The 1437-nt window shown below is 46.1% G+C and overlaps 1 protein-coding gene across 1 annotated transcript; it reads left to right on the plus strand.

Moving 5' to 3' along the window:
* Positions 1 to 21: 21 nt before the first annotated feature.
* Positions 22 to 1417, plus strand: LOC101849668 (the record flags this gene model as incomplete). The annotated part of the gene is made up of 2 exons (XM_005113481.1): positions 22 to 231; positions 1223 to 1417. Coding segments are annotated over exons 1-2 (373 nt in total), but the record flags the coding sequence as incomplete, so codon positions are not given.
* Between the last annotated feature and the right edge of the window lie 20 nt (positions 1418 to 1437).

Here is a 1437-nt window from a genome sequence, read left to right on the forward strand (position 1 = left end):
TCCCTCCCCCCCCAGGAGCCAGATGTCCAGTAGACCAGATACCCCCCGGTCTGATGAACCCGGGAACTCTGAGCCCCACGTCTGCCGACATCATGTACGGCGAATACGTCACCATCACGTGCGATAGGCCGGGGTTCGAACCTTCCCCGGTGTTCACAAGGAGGAGACAGTGTACCTATCTAGACCAGGAGTACAAGCTGGATGGGTCCGTGCAGGACTACGAGTGTGATTGTGAGTGGGGATTGTGAATGTGATTGTGAGTAGGGATTGTGAATGTGATTGTAAGTAGGGATTGTGAATGTGATTGTGAGTAGGGATTGTTAATGTGATTGTAGGTAGGGATTGGGAATGTGATTGTGAGTAGCAGGAGAGACATTGTGAATGTGAATGTCAGGTAGATAGGTCAGACTGGGATTGTGAATGTGAATTGTGATTAGGGATTGTGAATGTGATTGTGAGTAGGTGGGTCAGAGTGGGACTGTGAATGTGATTGTGAGTAGGGATTGTGAATGTCTTTGTGAGTAGGGATTGTGGAAGTGATTATATGTAGATGGGTCAAAGTGGGATTGTGATTGGAATTGTGAGTAGATGGGTCAGAGTGGGACTGTGAATGTGATTGTGTGTAGGTGGGTCAGAGTGGGATTGTGAATGTGATTGTGAGTAAGGATTGTGAATGTGATTGTGAGTAGTGATAAATGAGCTTTCACATGATACCAATAACTCCACATGCCCAAAAATTGACGAGCGCCTGATTTCACCGCGTCGTCGAGACACACATATTGAGGCATCGTGGAGAGATCAGGCGCTCGTCAAAGTCATGAGATCAAAGAAATCAGCATTTTTTTCTTCTAATTTTCATCTTTATTTGTCCCAACACCTTTTATGTCCTTTTAAAAACACAGTTTTGTTTGAATGTTACTGAAAAACATTGAATAAAGGCACAAAAATGTAAATGTTCAGTTTCCAAGTACTCTGTCTATGGAATTTACCAAACTTTGGCCGCCATTTCCTCGCTAACTTTACCCCTAAAACCAGGCGACACTGACCTCCTTCAATTGCAGATATCTCGACTTCTGCTCAAGTTAATTAAAAGATATTTTTTTCATCGAAAGCAAGGAAATGAACAACCTTTTAGATAATACCAATATCGCCATATGGCCCAAAATTGACGAGCGCATGATTCCACCGCGTCGTGACCCACACATATGACGTGTTGTTTCAGACGTGACGTGTGGAGAACCGCCTCAGGAGGCAGGCAGCCGGTACACACAGCGCGGAGGGAACCGGTTCGGATCCACGTTTGTGTTTGAGTGTGACACAGACTTTGAGCTAACGGGGAGCAGCGAGGTGGCGCGGAACAGTACGGTCACTTGTCTTAGAACTGGACAGTGGGACTTTGGTGATTTGTCCTGTACAGGTGAGAGGGGAGGGAGGGAG

The sequence above is a fragment of the Aplysia californica genome, unplaced genomic scaffold (assembly GCF_000002075.1).
Source record: "Aplysia californica isolate F4 #8 unplaced genomic scaffold, AplCal3.0 scaffold02706, whole genome shotgun sequence".
NCBI lineage: Eukaryota > Metazoa > Mollusca > Gastropoda > Aplysiida > Aplysiidae > Aplysia > Aplysia californica.